This window comes from Penicillium digitatum, chromosome 4, assembly GCF_016767815.1.
Source record: "Penicillium digitatum chromosome 4, complete sequence".
Classification (NCBI taxonomy): Eukaryota; Fungi; Ascomycota; class Eurotiomycetes; order Eurotiales; family Aspergillaceae; genus Penicillium; species Penicillium digitatum.
This window is the reverse complement of record NC_089387.1, coordinates 2,208,760-2,223,844: the sequence shown is the minus strand read 5'-3', so window position 1 is coordinate 2,223,844 and position 15,085 is coordinate 2,208,760. Positions and strand designations below refer to the sequence as shown.

Genomic DNA, 15,085 nt, shown 5'->3' with positions numbered 1-15,085 from the left:
TGCTCTATAGTAAAGTAATGTACAGGGCATGAATGGAACATTATTACTGCCTACGTCCAGCGTAGGCAGTTGTATACGGAAAGTCTGTCGGATCTCGTGGCTGCACCAGACGAATGACACTTCCCCCCGAACTGCCAGATTGGCCCGATGCCACGCGTCGTAGAGACCTCGTAGAAGGTGTGCGAAAAGGGCTTTGTGTCGCATAGGATCCACTGTCTGTCGAAATTTCCGAGGTGGGGCTCTGCATTGCGGGTGCAGTGTCATACCCGGACTGAGTTTCCCAGGTAGACGCATTCGATGGGCGTGGGCTGTTACTTCGCATAGACCCTGGAGCCCCGTCGTAACCGTATGTCCCCACGGTATCTGTTTCTCCCTCTTCATCCGAGGGCCCGATATTGGATTCGCTGTAGGCTTGTCGGTAGCTTGCGCTGTCGCGAATTTCATCCAGGATCGGCGGTGCAAGGGATGTCATCCCTCTCAGAATCTCTGCGAAGAGATGCATTAGGTCGCGGAATTCCGCTTCGTGTAGTTCGCGCGGCGAGAATCGGGCTTGTTCGTACAGCGCAAGGAAATCCGCACCGAGTGCTGGTGGATATATCGCGCCGAGGGATGTCAGATGGCGGATATATTCTCTCACCCCCATTGAGGCAGGTCGTTGTAATACTTCCACCACGCGTGTATCTGGGAGAGAGTGTGTCGCAAGGTCGCCTGACGGATCGAAGTGATATGTAGGCGCAGGCGATAGTAAATCGGCAGGGGCAAGGGAGACGGCTTTGGCTTCAATCAGGCTGGGGAGCTCCTGTATGACCGTGCGATATGGCAGATTTGGCAAGTCTGGCGAATCAGGGGATGACCAGCCGGGGTGTTCAACATGGCCCCATGGGGGTCGTTCGGGGTCAATGAGGAGCGGTCTGTATTTTTGGAAGTTGTCCTCGTCGGTGGAGATATCGCGCGGGCGGGCTTGATACGCGATAACGGCACTGCGGACGAGACCTTCCTTCACCAGTCGCCTAACGCTCTTGTTCACATCCTCCTTTTCCACGGGGATCCAGGCTTTGGGTATGCCGGTGAGTGCACTCCGATTTGTGTAAATGCGTGTCGCATATATGAGGGAAGCAATTAAAAGAGTAATGATATATGCGCCGACAATGAAAAAGATGTTGGTGAATCGATTGGTCTCGTAGCATTGGTAAACGGCATCTGCTGGTGTGAGGATGATGAGGCAGCAGAGGATGAGGGCAAAGAAGAAAAATCCGGTTGTGTTGAGAAATCTCTCAAATCTGACTGCCATGACTTCCCTTGTGTCGACTGCACGACATTTGGGATTTAGCAGATTTCAGCCATGAACTGTGAGGAGCGGGTATCCATGACGAGGAACATCTACAAGTCCGATAAGGATAACATTTAGAGTTGGGCACGTGATATGCGTGGGAAAGGTACTTTCCCGTTCGGTGGATTTTCGACAACAGACAACAGACAATAGCCAGTGCTCACTTCGAGCGGATTCCTCTGTAGAGTTAGCTGCAGCAAATTTTCAAGTACATTGCCTGTTGCGACAACAATAACCTCTCCAGCCTCCACCAGCTTCCATTGTCGCACATCTTATCACACCCCTATCTCCGTTATCGAAAAGTTGCCGAGTCAACAAACTAACTGGAGCTGCAAGCCATGGATCAGGCCAAGTCTGCTACTGAGCAAACAATGTTGTACATACTTGTGACAGGAGCCAACAGGTACAAAAGTCTCAACAAACCCGTTTAACTGGATTTCTCATACTAACTTGGACCAACCGTAGCGGTCTCGGATTTTCGATCTGCTGCCGTCTTGCCGATGAGTTCCTCTCCTCCCACCCAGAGTCCGAGTCGCTCACCATAATATTTACAACTCGAAGCGCGCGCAAAGCCCAAGACACAATCCGCAGACTAGAAGCACACCTCCGATCAACCTCCTCTGCATCTGACGCGGCGCGTATCCACTTCGTCTCCGAGAGCGTCGACCTCGGCGATCTCCGCTCAGTGCGCGAACTGTCCCGCAAATTAGTTCACACCCTTCCCCGACTCGACTCGATGGTCCTCAATGCCGGGCTAGGCGGCTGGTCCGGTATCAACTGGCCCAGGGCCATTTGGGACGTCTGCACAGATCTCCTTCACTCGGTAACCTGGCCGTCCTACAAGCTCGCACCGACGGGTGTGTTAACAGCAAAGCAAACAAAGACGGAAGAGGAGCCCGCACTTGGGGCAGTCTTTTGTGCAAATGTCTTCGGGCACTATATGTTGGCCCATAACGTGGCTCCACTGCTCAAGCGGGCGCGCACCAACGGGCCTGGCCGTGTTGTCTGGGTTTCCAGTCTAGAGGCGACTTGGAACTTTTTCAAAGTTGATGATATCCAGGGTTTACGCACTGATGCGCCGTATGAGTCTTCTAAGGCTCTCACAGATATCCTAGCTCTGACTTCCAATTTGCCGAGCACGGCCCCCTGGGCGGTCGATAGCTTCTTGCAGTCCGAGACGGAGCTTGAGACCCATGCCATTCACACAGATTCCCCGGACGCGACCCCGCGCATGTATCTCTCTCACCCTGGCATCTGCGCCACATCGATCATCCCGCTTATTCTTCCCCTTGCGTGGGCGATGATTGCAGCTTTCTGGGCTGCGAGAATGCTGGGTTCGCCTTGGCATCCATTATCTACATACCTTGGAGCTTGCGCGCCAGTGTTTCTCGCGCTGGCATCGCAGGCTGATATGGAAGCTGCTGAAGAACCTTACCACCAGGCTGGTGGTGGTAGAGTAAAATGGGGTTCATCTTGCGGGCGTCGTGGAATTGAAAGTGCCGTTTCTACTGAGGTCGACGGCTGGGGACATGGCGGTGTTATCGGCACGCCTGTTGTTGAGGCAGATCGGCTACGACGTCGTAAGCGTGGCGCAGAAGATCTTACCAAAGACAAGAGGGAAGAGTTTGAAGAACTTGGACGCCAGTGCTGGAAGCAAATGGAAGAATTGAGAATTCAGTGGGATGAGATCCTGGATCAAGCTGAGGCACGTTCCTAGACGGTATGGAGGCAAAGAAAGACTTTATCAAAGAGCCACAAATGCTTCTTCAAGTCTCTCCTTTGGTTTTTTGCTGCTTGACTGACATGAAGCAAAACAGCTTCAATGACTAGATGTTTATGTAAAATTGTGTGTAATATTTTGTCAACAATACTTCTGCAAGAACACCTGATATGAGACATCTTTAAAATTGTGTTGAAGACCAACTAAACTTGAATCTTTTTTTTTTTTTTGCGAACTTCGCCTCCCATTATTTACATCAACAGAACCAGCCCCACGCCCATGTTCTCATTAAAACATATGTGGCATGATTTCCTTGATCACCAATTGCCACAAGACCAGCAGTAATAAAAGAAATTGAAAAAAAAGGAAAGAAGAAAATTGGCCAAACGCAAGGGAGCGGGGATGTAATGACGAACCCCTTATTATGTAGCACTTAAAACGGGGGGTGAATTGGAAGGGAAAACGTAGAAAATCAAGACTAAAAAGGGTAATTTCTTGCAAAACAGCCGAAATCGCATTCTTTCACCATCTAGGTTTCCGAATGCATTGATTATCGGACGGAAGGAAGGAAGTTGCGAGGGCGATAAAGTGTCACGGAAGAAAAGGCAAGCCGGCAACAGAAGAGAAGAAAACGCAGTAAACGACTCCGGTTCTATGCATCAAGGAGGGCGGACTGGAGGGTGGTATCGGCACGAGAGTTGAAGGGAGATATTTCAAAAGGCATAGCGACGTGAAGGAAGAGGAAAGGAGGAAAGGAGGATCACATGATGATCGCGGGAACTATACCAGTTCATCAGTACAAGTTTAGGGTAATCGGTATAGGGCAAGACTTACCATCAATGTTCTGCTTGATGCTCTTGTGGGGTAGAATTGAGCCACCGTTGACATACACCTCGTCGGCGATGGTGACATCGTCCCCGAGAACAGTGACGTTCTCCAGACGCGCCCAGCGGCCAACAGAGCTGTTCCAGCCAACAATGGTGGACTTGATCCAAGCGTGGTCCTTGACTTTGCAGTTCTCCATCACGACGCAGCGCTGGAGACGGACCCCATCGCCAATGACGACGTTAGGACCAATAACCACATTGGGACCAATACGGCAGTTCTGGCCGATCTTGGCGGTGGGGTCTACCATGACATTTCCGCCATAAACGTAGGACTCTGTGTGGGGGGCAAGCATCTTGGGGTTGCGCTTGGCCAGGGAAGTGAGGTACAGGCAAGTACCGGTGAGGAAATCCTTGGGCTGACCGACATCCATCCAGAAGCCCTCAAGATCGTAGGAGTGGAGCTGGCCCTCCTTACAGATGGCGGGGAAGGTCTCCTGCTCGATGGAGGTGGGCCGGAGCTCAATACGCTTTAGAACACTGGGGTTCAGAATGTAGATACCAGCGTTGATGCGGTTGCCAACGAATTCGACGGGTTTCTCGACGAAGCGATCGATGCGGGAGGCATGGTTGGGCTTGTGGACGACGACACCGTACTTGGAGGGCTCATCCACCTTGGTAACGACGATAGTACCCTCATCGCCGTGGCTTCTGTGGAAGTCGGCGAGCTGTTGGAAGGGGTAGTCGCATATAACATCCGAGTTGAGGACAAAGAAAGGCGAGTCATCCTTGCCCAGGATCTCCTCCGCCAGCTTGAGCGGGCCAGCCGTGCCCAGCGGTTCGGACTCGACGGAGAACTCAATGTTAACTCCGTATTGCTCCTCATACTTCTTGAGGGCCGCGACCATTACATCCGGGCGGTAGTTGACGGCAAGAACAATATCAGTGACACCCGCAGCAGCTAAGCTCTCGACCTGGTGCAAGATCATGGGCCGGTTTCCGAACTCCACCAACGGCTTGGGAAGGGTGAGGGTCTAGAACAATTTAGCATCAGCATTGCAGATTAGAGAATAAGACATTTTTTTTTAAAAAAAAAAAATTAAAGGGTATATTTACCAGAGGGCGCAGACGGGTTCCGAAACCTCCAACAAGAATGAGAGCTGTAGATGGGTCAGCGGGGGGGGGGAAAAGTGGAAGCATTGACTGCAAAACATACCCTTCATGATGAATTGAAATTGAAAGTAGAAAAATTAGATCAAAAAATAGGAATAGAGCAGAGAAGGCTAGGAAGAGGCAAAAGGAGAGAGAGACTCTCAGTTATTTAGGGAACACCTGGCCGTTGATGGATTTATTTTCGTCCAAGTGGGGACACGTGAGTGGCAGTGATTGGAGCGGCCTCTGTTTGCGGGAAAAAGGGGTATACTTCAACTTCAGCTAGTTGGGTGCTGTTTTGGGATTTATATTGATATAAGTATGGAGTACGGAGTATGTTGGACGGAGTATTATATTCCCATGAGAATTCTTTCAAGTACATGCATTCCAAAAATTCGACAGCTCTGACGCGTGCATCAAGTCTCCGAATGTCTCCTGAGGTCTCACTAGTTTAGCCGTCCCCGGCCAATGTGTCCATTGTTGCATGGTGTCTACCGGGGCAATGCAGATGGCGCCCGCGAAAGTAAATCTCAATTTCCTATGGTCATGAGGTGTCGCCCCTGAATTTTAAGTGATGAGGGGAGGTGGTGAGGGGTTATTTCTCTGTTCCCCCTCTCCCTCAAATACGATGGCAGGGACGGAGTACGGAGTAGAGTTTTTGTACTCGGAAATCAAGTCGATCGAGCTAACCGATCATACAATATAGCATTAAAGTATGAAATCAATGAACGACAGTTGACTACTGTGTATCCGGAGGCAGTCCACGTGGATGTGACATTCCAACCGAATCCGTCACAAATCGGAGCATCCAATTTCGTACTCGGCGAGCCTTGCGAATCGGTTGATCATCCTGGGAGCTAGCTTCTTGGATTCTGCCCTGGTAAAATCCAACCGCATCCGTCACATCCACCCGTTGTCGATGCAACAACTCGACCGTAGTCATCCCTCGGCGCAGACTCTGTCCGTACACTCGATCTTGGAATGTGCTGAGTCCGACGGTTCGGAGCAAAATGACGTCGCGGGGTCGAAGCGACGCCAGCGATCGACCCAGACGATCCGCCTCATTGTTCTTGGCAGCGGTCGGCTTATCTGGCTTGAGCCAAAAATTAACTGCAAACCCAGCCTGGGTTTCGTCTCCAACGACAAGCTCGACAAGGTCCAATTCGGTTTTCCATTGTCGGGTAACGATCCGACGTGGGGGGTGAATGGCCAACACCCCCACAATTATATTCACCGTCATCGTTTGCGGTGCGATGGACTGAATGTACCTGGATGTGGGAAGATCTTGCAAATTGCTGAGGGGTCCAGGAATATGAAGGATGCGAGGTGAGCTCGGGTCTGCTCTATCCAACTCTGTAAAGCAAGCCACTCCGCTACCCTCACCCAAACTGCTCTCCTGTGTGGTATCTGCTATGTACACATCTGAGCTAGCTACCTCCGAGATTTCGTGGATGGCAAACGAATGGTCGTAGAATTGAAGAATCGAATCTTCTGAATGCCCTTGTGGCGCATCTGTCACATCTGTCGCAACAGCCAGTTGATGTGAGATGAAAAAGGCTGGATCCTCATAGCGTTGGAAAGATTCACAATTATCACCTAACCCATCGACTGATGACCGTAACACTCTCCATCTTGCAGTTGGTTGATCCAGGGATAGCTGCTGTTCTGGGCTCTTCGCATTCTCGTGGAAGGGAGGTATGGGCGTGTTGAGAAGCTCGTCTGTATCCCAGTTCAGACTTGATGGCAACGGAGCCCCTACCAAGAAGATTGATTTTTGAGACATCTCAATATGCATCAGAGGGCAAGGTATGCAGGCCAAGAAGAGTTGTCGTCCTTGAGAAAGAGCGTAGGCTGGAAGGTCTCTAAAGCCATTGATAGATAGGTATCACAGGGCCATGTTAAGAGCTCCAAGAAGGGCAATGAAATTCAAATGCCCGTGGATGTCAAGACGTCGGAATTCGTAAAGATTGAGTTGCGAACCATGGGCAGCTTCTGTAAAACATCATCGTTGACAACAAGTGTATCTGGCTTCTTCCTAGCTACTACCCCCGTTTAGTTTTACTTTTCCCCGCCAAGTCATATCATACACAATTGAGTCACTCGAGATTCTCCATGAAAATGACCTCCTCATTTCTTCATCGGAGCTGATGAGAGCTGAACGACACTATGAAGAACTTCCGGTTATACCATGCACGTGCCATCCAAATCACGTGTCATCCAGACGGTCGCCAATTCGGACACAGGTGGCCATCGCCATTCGCCGCATCAAAGCGGAGCACACTACCACCTTCCTCTCTATCTTCATTCTTGCGTCAGCAATGTCAGTATCCTCAGCTCGGGCTTGACAGATTCAATCTTGCATTTTGGCTGTAAATTTGACCAAGAGGAGCACGCGCCAATCCTCGCACCCGGCCGAGTGCCGCCGTACATCGGACAGTCATGGCCTTCCAAGTCCCGATTCCCATGCCTGTGAGTACCACTTCGCGATTAATCATACAAACTTCATAACTAACACAAGCAACCTGCTACTAGAATGTCGCTGTCATAACATCGGATCTCTGGCCTTCAATGTACAACGTACTGGCCGCTCCATGGAAGCAGACAGGGCGAACTCCGTCGACCAAGTTCAGCGAGTCTCTCCAGCGCACTACCAGCCGACCAGGAAATGAGACAGTATGGGATAACCTATTATCCATTTAGCGTCACTCCATGCTGATAGAAACAGATCGCTAAACGCGCGACTTTGCCTGAATACCTTGAAGCCGTTTCCATTGAAGCCTTACGAGCAGAGATCGTCAGCCGGCCTTCGCAACAAACACTACCGTCATTGCTGAACCGAAGTATGCCTTGGCATGAAAAACCTGTGTTGATGAAAAATGGCTAACCATCGATAATAGACAACACACTTCATGCCCCCTCATCTTTTACGCCGATCCGCCATGCTATCCCCAGTGCTCGTTCATACTCGACTCTAACTCCATTCCGCCTTAGCTCCCTACGCCCGGCTCCGAACTTCAATGGTTTAATGAAGATTCAGCAGCAGCGGTTCTTATACGGAGGATCTTGGCATCATGTGCTAGCTCAGAAAGAGAAGATCGCCAACAAGAGCCCGAACAACGCAGATGCTCAAAATGCTCTCTATTCGGCTCTATTACGCGCCAAAATGCCAGGCATAGTTATCGAACGACACCGAAGCGGTCATTTTGCAAGTGATCTTACAACTGAAGCATTGGTCCAACAGGCCCAGTCAAGCATCGGTGGTGCCGATGCTGGAGCTGGAGCTTTCGCCGGGTCAAATCACAATCTGAGCCCTGAACAGCTCCAAGCAGTTGGTCAAGCGGTCGCTGCCCGGGCTACTGGTAGTCAAATCGGAATGGGAAAACAAAATGGTACTGGTGCTAAGGACGCTCCTCTTTACGTTGTGGTTGACGAGTCTCTCGGAAGCACGGTGTTCCGCTGGGTCAAATTCTTGCTCATTTTCGGCTTTTTCACTTACATCTCTCTGGTCACGGTCACGATTTTGGTTGAAACTACTGGCGTGCTAAAGAACGTCCGAGGTGCGCAGGACAAAGAAGCTCAGCCCGAACAGCAAACTGCTCGCTTCAGTGATGTGCATGGCTGTGACGAGGCCAAGGACGAACTTCAGGAACTGGTGGAATTCCTTCTCAACCCAGATCGTTTCTCTTCCCTAGGCGGTAAGCTGCCTAAGGGCGTTCTCTTGGTCGGTCCTCCCGGTACTGGTAAGACTTTGCTTGCGCGTGCTGTTGCTGGCGAAGCTGGTGTTCCATTCTTCTACATGTCTGGATCGGAATTCGATGAGGTATACGTCGGTGTTGGTGCCAAGCGTGTTCGTGATTTGTTCGCTCAGGCCCGTGGCAAGGCTCCAGCTATCATTTTCATCGATGAACTGGATGCGATAGGTGGAAAGCGAAACGAGCGCGATGCTGCTTATGTTAAGCAGACGCTCAACCAGTTGCTTACGGAACTTGACGGATTTTCCCAGACCAGTGGTGTCATCATCATTGCTGCCACCAACTACCCTCAACTGCTCGACAAGGCACTCACTCGACCTGGTCGATTCGATCGCAGAGTCGTTGTAGACCTGCCTGATGTTCGTGGCCGAATGGACATCTTGAGACATCACATGAAGGAAATCCAGTTCGGCCCTGATGTTGACGTCGGCGTCATTGCACGAGGCACTCCCGGCTTCTCCGGTGCTGATCTGGAGAACTTGGTCAACCAAGCTGCAGTCCATGCCAGCCGTGACCGGAAGGCTTTTGTTGGCTCGTTCGACTTCGATTGGGCCAAGGATAAGATTATGATGGGCGCCGAGGCTCGCAGTCGCATCATTCAGGACAAGGACAAGCTCCTGACTGCGTACCACGAGGCTGGCCATGCACTTGTTGCACACTTCTCTCCTTCCTCCACTCCGCTGTACAAGATCACCATTGTGCCCCGTGGCATGGCCCTTGGCATCACTCACTTCCTGCCGGAGATGGATACTGTTTCCCGGAACTACACCGAATACTTGGCGGACATCGCCGTCTCCATGGGGGGCAAGGCTGCTGAAGAGCTGGTTTTTGGCCACGACAATGTCACTAGTGGTATCTCAGCTGTAAGTCTTGCTTGTTGTTTGAGGGTTCTTTTCTTGATGCTCACGATCTTTTTAGGATATTCAAAGTGCCACCGAGACGGCCTTCACGCTTATCACCAGGTTCGGATATTCCAAGAAACTCGGCAATGTCGACCTGTCTACAAACTACGACAGTCTATCATCGGAAACCAAACAAGAGATCGAGGGTGAAGTGCGCCGGCTTGTGGAAGAAGCCCGTGACCGAGCAACCAAAATTCTGACCGAAAAGCGCAACGAACTTGAGCTTTTGACAAAGGCGCTCATCGAATACGAGACGCTCACAAAGGAGGAGATGGAGCAGGTGCTGAAGGGCGAGAAGATCAACAAACTGAAGTCCTCCCCTACTGCGCCTCTGAAGCTACCCGATGCTTTACAGTCGGCCAGTTTCAACCCCTCTGCAGCGGCGGGAAGAGCACCCACGGTGAATGAATAAGTCACCACACTTTGCAATCTCCCCTTTTCATTTTCCTCACTTGTTTTCTTACTGGCTCTACAAACCCGCACCTACCCTGTTTTTGTCGTCTCCTTTGTGCGTCCCCAAATCACTCGGGCGTCTATTGAAAATACCACATTTCCTTGGTTCTCTCTTCTGCATCAAGTCTCGGTAAGGTCGATTCTAGTTGACTCTGTTTCTTGATTCGCCGCTTTTAATGCGTGCGTAACACTATTGAAGCTTGAATTGGTCTCTGTACAAATTCCATGTATTTTGTGCGTGGTATGTCACGATTTATCTGTTGAATTGAATTGCTCGTTACCAACGTCCACGGGTAGTGGGCAAAAATGATCGCTGGTCCATCATCAAGAACAGCGCTCTACGGCCACATCAGACAAACCCTTAGGATAGTGGTGCCAAATTGCTCTAGCCACTCATTTGTAGACATGGCTATTTGTCTATATGCACCTCTGTGTACTGGATTTCCCCTGTCGGATGGGTTTTTCATATTTGAACCGCCGCCTACTTTACTGGCACTCAGAGTAGAGTCGTAGGTATATTACATACTACACAGGATGTGACCGCCACAAGTCGAATGCCCTCGACACAGCCCTTTCTCCGAAGTCCCGTCGATACTTTCACCATTCTCGGGGGAGTTTTCAAATAGTCTTGTGCACACACTCGAGCCAAGTCTTCCTTTGATCAGATCCATCATCATGCTCACGCGCAAACAACTCTTCTTGGTTGTAGTGTCGGGGATCTTGTTCCGTGTCTAATAATTGATCCATTGGAATTGAATAAGGATGTTTCGTGTTTCTATGGAGTCGACCTCGAAATACTTGTAGGGTGTTCACGGCTCCCGCTTTGTTCCATTGTGGTCTCTTCGGTTGTTATCTCCCTATGATGAATTCTGACTCTTGATTCAGGATACGGGGGCCCAGGGTTAGGTGGCTAAAGCCAGGTGAACCCCGAGGAAAGAACCCAACTCATTTTGCACACGACTTTAATAAGGAAAACGATGGAAAAATGCCGTAGAGGGGCTGTTGTGTGAACAACTCATGTTGATGTCAACGAATGTATGACTCAATTCCACCCTTCTTCTGCTTCATTTGGTTGATGAATCAAGCAGACCTTTTTTTAGGGCCGACTGATGAGTGTCTTCTACCCGCTTGACTATCCAAGAAATGGTCAGATCCATTCTACTGACCTCGGTATCTATATATTGCAATTCTTGATGGATGTTAGGGCCTAGTTAGCGTATTTCACATTTCACATGCGAGCTGCGCACCCCACCCAACCTACTAATTTCAAGTACGTTTATTTCCACCATAACGCTATTAAAGAAAATACTATAAATAAGATATAAGATTAATAGATACCTAGCTAGTTAGATGATTTTGTAGTATTTTATTTAATGGAGTTTTGGTTAAGATCCTTATATTTTAAACTCAACAAGTCATGTTAGAGTGTCTAGCTCGGGGGGTTATCCAGCTCAGTAGTGAAATACGTCAGTTCCCGTCTGGGTACCTCAAGTAACCGCACCCCTGGAGCTAAGTTAGCCGGCTAACCTAAGGGAGGTTGGAGGAGCACCGTCCGCTACATGTGGACAGGATGAACCATGCGAATTGGACAACTCCACTCATTCACTTGAGGGGTTCAGTGACTCACGAAAGGTGAGCAAAATCAGTTTTCTTCTATCCATTGCAGAGCTAAAAAGGGGGTTGAGAGATACGCCGAGAACTTTGAGATGCAACAAGAGCTCAAGCGGCGATGTGATCCCTCTAATGGCCTAGAAGAACCGCTTTAGATCTGATTGGTATAGAGCTGGCATTAGCTAATCTTCGCAACGCTGTGTCGAATCGTTGTGGAAATGGTGTACAATTTCGTCAAATCAAGTTCTCTTTACAAAAGCGGTGGTTGCCCAGATAGGGGGAAGTCCTCGGCAGACATCCTGTCTGCATCGTTGCAATTAAGCCGTCCAGAGACGGAAGGAGAAAAGTGTAGCATAGAAATAGAGATCTTGTACTTCGATTCTGCGTTTATGTCCAAAATTCATGGATGTAGACCTTTGTATTCTCAAGGCACCCGATCCAGAATTAGCAACTCAAACCCCAAACCCTAAAATCAGCTCTGCGGGGTTCCTGACTTCACCACGGCATCACCGCCCAGGCACGACATGATTGCAACCTTGATTGGGTTTCTCCACTGTCATGATGTCATGGGGGATTTTGTTTACGCTTCTCGGAGGAATATGGGAAGAATAACCAGTTTGGGGGGGGGGGGGGGGGGGGTGATATGGAAATGATGTGGTAGAGTTAAGAGTTGCGGGGAAGTGTGAAGGTTTGATCCTCGGGGTTTTATTTGATTCTGCGTGATTGCGAAGAGGGACTTGTACTGTTGAGATGTTGAGATTTTTGGAATGGTATTAATTTCCTCACAAAAGACGGGTTATATGTACACAAGTGCCTAAGTCGAGCTCATTTCAGAAGAGGAAGCTAGCCAACGGCATTAAAAAAAATAAAGGAAAATCTTCGGCTCAGCTTCTGGAACAAACGACTCCCGTCATAACGATCATGATGAAGGGGAACTGGGGCGTTGGAGGACAACGCCTATTAGGATGGACTTTCTAGTGGGTGGAAATTCTCTAAGTATGTATAAATGGAAACACGAGGTGTCCAAATGCTCCCCCGAAAAAAAAAACAATCCGGGTATCTGCAAGAGAGAGTTATGTGCGATAGCCGGTTAATATGATCTTCACGTAAACCCTTTCCGTCTTAATCGCTCTTGCTTATTGGGCGCGTGTGTATCATGCATGGTATGGTATGCAAATTTGGGCCACGGGGTCGATGATGGACCCTATTGGGATCATCTCAAAGGAACAAGTATAAAATTTTGTTTATTCGTCGTTGTTGTATTCCTCTCTGTCCTCGTCAGCCATCCAGCCGCGCGACATCTCCACGGCCTTGGACCACTTCTTATACATGCGGCCGCTGGCTTTGATGGACATATTTGGGGTGAACGAGGCTCGGTTGGCGCGGTTCATGTGCTTGAGTTCGGAAAAATCCTTCCAGATGTTGATGGCGAAGCCGGCGGCGATGGCTGCGCCGAGGGCGGTGGTTTCGTGCATTGAGGGACGTTCAACGGGGATTTGAATAATATCGGCTTGGGTCTAACGAAACAAAAAAAGAATTAGCGGTGTGGTCTGGGAATTTTAGAGGCGAAACATTGAAACGTACCTGCATGCAAATGTCGGAGTTACTCATGCCGCCGTCAACAGCCAGTTCTGTCAGGCCCTTGCCACTATCCATAGCCATCGCGTCGAGGATAGCCTTCGTTTGGAAGCAGGCCGCTTCCATGGTTGCACGCGCTATGTGTCCTTTTTGTGTATGGGCGGTGATCCCCCCTGGTGGGTGTTAGCGATGAGAATTCTCTGTGAGGCGAAGCGCTTGTTCGAGACTTACAGATAGTTCCCTGGGCATCATCAATCCAGTAAGGTGCGAAGAGACCACTGAACGCAGTGACGAAAACGCAGCCTCCACTATCCGGCACACTGGCCGCCAAATCGCTGACTTTGCGTGAGTCGCGGAAAAAGCCAAGGTTATTCATTAGAAAAGAGACACCACTGCCCGCCACGGCCACACTGCCTTCCAGTGCGTAAACGGCCTTGCGGTCTCGCCCTAATTGAAACCCAACCGTGCCCAAGAGACCGTGTTTTGAGATAACCGGCTTCTCGCCCACATTGTAGAGAAGGAAGCATCCGGTACCATAAGTGTTCTTAGCCATTCCCGGAGAAAAGGCACAGTGGCCGACCAAGGCTGAAGCCTGGTCACCCAGACAGCTGGTGATGGGAACACCCTCCAGCGGCCCTTCGGCCACTTTACCAAAACCCTCGGGATCGGCCGAGGGAAGAATCTCGGGCAGACGGATCTTGGTTGGGTCGATGTCGAAGAACTTTAAGAGACGATCGTCGTATTGGAGGGTTTCGAGGTTCATGAACATAGTTCGTGAGGCATTGGTCACATCTGTAACCAGAAGCTTGTTCTGAGGACCACCGTTGAGGTTGTAGATGAGCCAGCTATCGACGGTTCCGAATGCAGCCCGGCCGTCATCATAGGCCGACCTGACGTCGGGGAGGTGGTCAAGCATCCATCGTAGCGTGACAGATGAGGGGTATGTAGAGAGGGGGAGGCCGCAAATATTACGGAGTTCATCGGCGCCAGGCTTTTCCTTCAATTCTCGTACTAGGTTGACGGTACGAGTATCGGTCCACGTGATTGCGTTATGAAGGGGCTCGCCGGTTTCCCAGTCCCAGACCAAGGCGGTTTCTCTTTGACTGGTGATTCCAATGGCTTCGATATCGGATGTGGAGTAGCCGAGGGCAAGGAAGGATTTCATGGCCTCTTCGATACAGATATAGACTGACTCAACCAATTCGTAAGGGTCTTGTTCATGCCATCTGTGCGGGTGGCGGATAATTAATACTGAGTCGGGAATCGAAGGAGGGAGTTTTTTGTACCTACCCTGGATGTTCATGAATCTGATGGAATTCGGTTTGGTATTTGGCGACAGGGACGCCTGTGCAGTCGAAAATGATGAATCGTGTACTCGTTGTACCCTGGTCAATAGTACCAATGAATCGACGCTTCATTGCATCCTCGTCCTCATCCTGCAGTAAAGAACGATCCCCATCGTCTCTCTGTCTGGGACGATAGTTGAGGTTCAGGTGTTCCCGTTGTCTGTCCTCCAAATGCTGGTGCACACGGTGTTCGGGGAGTTCGAAATCCTGGGCGGGTTCGGAGTCTCCATCAAGGCTGTCAAAGTCCAAATCGAATGGGTTGCGCATCTTCCCGAATGTGTGTGGGGGGGAGGGGGGGGAAAGGTATTAAGAGAAAGAGGCCGATTTTACTGTTCTCCAGGATTTAAAGAGGGGAGAATGACTGAGGGGAAGAGAACTACGAGGTGGCGGTGTTGGGATACGGGGACCAGCTCCCGT

The 15,085-nt window shown here is 50.1% G+C and overlaps 6 protein-coding genes across 6 annotated transcripts; 2 read left to right on the top strand and 4 right to left on the bottom strand.

Annotated features, from left to right (window-relative positions):
• Positions 1–43: 43 nt before the first annotated feature.
• Pdw03_0736 (thermotolerance membrane protein Dlt1, putative) lies at positions 44–1,291 on the bottom strand (the record flags this gene model as incomplete). The annotated part of the gene is made up of 1 exon (XM_014680515.1): positions 44–1,291. One exon carries the CDS (start codon positions 1,289–1,291, stop codon positions 44–46), a length of 1,248 nt encoding a protein of 415 aa, XP_014536001.1.
• A 377-nt stretch (positions 1,292–1,668) lies between these two features.
• Positions 1,669–3,047, top strand: Pdw03_0735 (3-ketosteroid reductase; the record flags this gene model as incomplete). Its single annotated transcript, XM_014680514.1, has 2 exons — positions 1,669–1,733; positions 1,796–3,047. 2 exons carry the CDS (start codon positions 1,669–1,671, stop codon positions 3,045–3,047), a joined length of 1,317 nt encoding a protein of 438 aa, XP_014536000.1.
• Positions 3,048–3,810: 763 nt separating this feature from the next.
• On the bottom strand, positions 3,811–5,097 carry Pdw03_0734 (Mannose-1-phosphate guanyltransferase; the record flags this gene model as incomplete). Its single annotated transcript, XM_014680513.1, has 4 exons — positions 3,811–3,830; positions 3,885–4,908; positions 4,991–5,034; positions 5,091–5,097. The coding sequence occupies 4 exons, from the start codon at positions 5,095–5,097 to the stop codon at positions 3,811–3,813; spliced, it is 1,095 nt and encodes a 364-aa protein (XP_014535999.1).
• A 668-nt stretch (positions 5,098–5,765) lies between these two features.
• On the bottom strand, positions 5,766–6,809 carry Pdw03_0733 (Nucleic acid-binding, OB-fold; the record flags this gene model as incomplete). The annotated part of the gene is made up of 1 exon (XM_014680512.2): positions 5,766–6,809. One exon carries the CDS (start codon positions 6,807–6,809, stop codon positions 5,766–5,768), a length of 1,044 nt encoding a protein of 347 aa, XP_014535998.2.
• Positions 6,810–7,465: 656 nt separating this feature from the next.
• On the top strand, positions 7,466–10,092 carry Pdw03_0732 (Intermembrane space AAA protease IAP-1; the record flags this gene model as incomplete). The annotated part of the gene is made up of 5 exons (XM_014680511.2): positions 7,466–7,495; positions 7,559–7,699; positions 7,752–7,866; positions 7,924–9,641; positions 9,697–10,092. 5 exons carry the CDS (start codon positions 7,466–7,468, stop codon positions 10,090–10,092), a joined length of 2,400 nt encoding a protein of 799 aa, XP_014535997.2.
• A 2,896-nt stretch (positions 10,093–12,988) lies between these two features.
• On the bottom strand, positions 12,989–14,935 carry Pdw03_0731 (Glycerol kinase; the record flags this gene model as incomplete). The annotated part of the gene is made up of 4 exons (XM_014680510.1): positions 12,989–13,261; positions 13,329–13,495; positions 13,554–14,548; positions 14,613–14,935. 4 exons carry the CDS (start codon positions 14,933–14,935, stop codon positions 12,989–12,991), a joined length of 1,758 nt encoding a protein of 585 aa, XP_014535996.1.
• Positions 14,936–15,085: the final 150 nt, after the last annotated feature.